Source organism: Scomber japonicus, chromosome 23 (assembly GCF_027409825.1).
Source record: "Scomber japonicus isolate fScoJap1 chromosome 23, fScoJap1.pri, whole genome shotgun sequence".
Classification (NCBI taxonomy): domain Eukaryota; kingdom Metazoa; phylum Chordata; class Actinopteri; order Scombriformes; family Scombridae; genus Scomber; species Scomber japonicus.
In genome coordinates this window covers 26124422-26126921 of record NC_070600.1, presented here as the reverse complement: position 1 = coordinate 26126921, position 2500 = coordinate 26124422, and the positions used below count along the sequence as shown (strand labels likewise).

The 2500-nt window shown below is 54.3% G+C and overlaps 1 protein-coding gene across 1 annotated transcript in view; it reads right to left on the bottom strand.

The window, feature by feature from the left end:
* Window positions 1-2500, bottom strand: part of cped1 (cadherin-like and PC-esterase domain containing 1) — a 21340-nt gene that overhangs the window by 12853 nt on the left and 5987 nt on the right. The window contains exons 3-5 of the mRNA XM_053313851.1: window positions 2418-2500; window positions 2122-2200; window positions 394-463 (exon numbers count right to left, since the gene is read on the bottom strand). The exon at window positions 2418-2500 is cut by the window's right edge and continues 12 nt beyond it. Of these exons, the coding sequence (XP_053169826.1) occupies window positions 394-463; window positions 2122-2200; window positions 2418-2500 (232 nt within the window). The remainder of the gene's footprint in view (window positions 1-393; window positions 464-2121; window positions 2201-2417) is intronic.

Here is a 2500-nt window from a genome sequence, read left to right as displayed (position 1 = left end):
ACTCACCTAACACACACACCTGATACACACACCTGATACACACACACACACACACACACACACACACACACACACACACACACACACACACACTTGATACACACCTGATACACACCTGATACACACAGACACACACACCTGATACACACACCTAACACACACCTGATACACACACACACCTGATACACACACCTAACACACACCTGATACACACACACACCTGATACACACACACACCTGATACACACACCTGATACACACCTGATACACACACACCTGATACACACACACACCTGATACACACACCTGATACACACACACCTGATACACACACACACCTGATACACACCTGATACACACACCTAACACACACCTGTGTACAGAAGTACACACCTGTCATGAGGAGAGCTCAGCTTCTGATTGGTCGATCCACAGGCGTGTCGTCTCATTGGTAACTCAGATCCTGAAAAACAGAAACACACATTTACTCCTCCTGCTCCTCCTCTTGCTCCTCCTACTCCTACTCCTGCTCCTCCTCCTACACCTCCTCCTCCTACTGCTGCTCCTCCTGCTCCTCCTCCTCCTCCTCCTACTGCTCCTCCTCCTACTCCTCCTCCTCCTACTCCTACTCCTGCTCCTCCTCCTACTCCTCCTCCTCCTACTCCTACTCCTGCTCCTCCTCCTACACCTCCTCCTCCTACTACTGCTCCTCCTGCACCTCCTCCTCCTCCTCCTACTCCTACTCCTGCTCCTCCTCCTACACCTCCTCCTCCTACTGCTGCTCCTCCTGCTCCTCCTCCTCCTCCTCCTACTGCTCCTCCTCCTACTCCTCCTCCTGCTCCTCTCCTCCTCCTCATCCTCCTACTCCTCCTCCTGCTCCTCTCCTCCTCCTCATCCTCCTCCTCCTACTCCTGCTCCTCCTGCACCTCCTCCTGCTCCTCCTCCACCTCCTCCTGGTCTTCCTTATGCTCCTCCTCCTGCTCCTCCTGCTCCTCCTCCTGCTCCTCCTCTTCCTCTTGCTCCTCCTCCTTCTTCCTTTCCTTCCTCCCTTCGTTCTGTCCTTCTTTCCTTCCTTCCTTCCTTCCTTCCTTCCTTCCTTCCTTCCTCCTTCTTTCCTTCTGTCCTTCCTTTCTTCCTTCCTCCTTCCTTTACACCTGAACTTCATCATCTTCATCATCTTCATCATCATCAGTGTGTCTCTGGTGTGTGTGTGTGTGTGTGTGTGTGTGTGTGTGTGTGTGTATGTGTGTGGCCAGCAGAGGGCAGCGTGGCTCCACTGATGGATCCAGCAGGATCTCATGTATCTGCAGCCACGGCGCCTCCTGCTGGTCTGTCTGTGCATTACACGCCTCATAGCTGCCAAACAGCTGATCCTACTGCTCCTCCTGCTCCTCCTCCTCCTCCTACTGCTCCTACTGCTCCTCCTCCTGCTCCTGCTCCTACTGCTCCTCCTCCTCCTCCTCCTCCTCCTCCTCCTGCTCCTGCCCCTCCTGCTCCTGCTCCTACTGCTCTCTGTGCATCACACGCCTCATAGCCACCAAACAGCTGATCCTCCTGCTCCTCCTGCTTCTCCTCCTGTTCCTCCTCCTCCACCTGCTGGCCTGTCTGTGCATTACACGCCTCATCGCTACCAAACAGCTGATCCTACTGCTCCTCCTCCTGCTCCTCCTCCTGCACCTCCTGCACCTCCTCCTCCTCCTCCTGCTTCTCCTCCTCCTACTGCTCCTCCTCCTGCTCCTACTCCTCCTCCTGCTCCTCCTCCTGCTCCTACTCCTCCTCCTACTGCTCCTCCTGCTCCTGCTCCTCCTCCTGCTCCTGCTCCTCCTCCTCCTGCTGGTCTGTCTGTGGATCACACGCCTCATACCTCCTCCTCCTCCTCCTCCTGCACCTCCTCCTCCTCCTCCTCCTCCTGCTCCTCCTCCTAGCTACCAAACAGCTGATCCACCGAGGCTTAACTGACATGTTTATTACATTTATCTTCATTAAGCCTCTCATACTGTTCATATACTGTTTAATCACTACAATGTAAAAATATGATTGTTAGAGCGCCACCTTGAGGTCAGTCAGTGTTACTACAGACCGCCTGTAATAAAGGAAGAGAAGAAGAAACGTTAGACTCACCTGGCAGGCGAGTGAACAGCTGACAGAGACCAGAACCTGCATCAGAGAACGCCTCCACGAGACCAGGCAGCAAGTTCACCTGAGGACACACACGCACACACACACACACACACACACACACACACACACACACACACACACACACACACACACACACACACACACACACACACAGGTGAGCTCAGGTGACCCTCTGCCGGGCTGTGATTGGCTGCAGCATTGTGTGTGTGTGTGTGTGTGTGTGTGTGTGTGTGTGTGTGTGTGTGTGTGTGTGTGTGTGTGTGTGTGTGTCTCACCCTCTGCTGAGGCTGCAGGTGACTGAAGGAGATTCTCCTCAGACAGCTTCTCTCTGCGCTGCTCAGACACAGCAGCAGGCTCC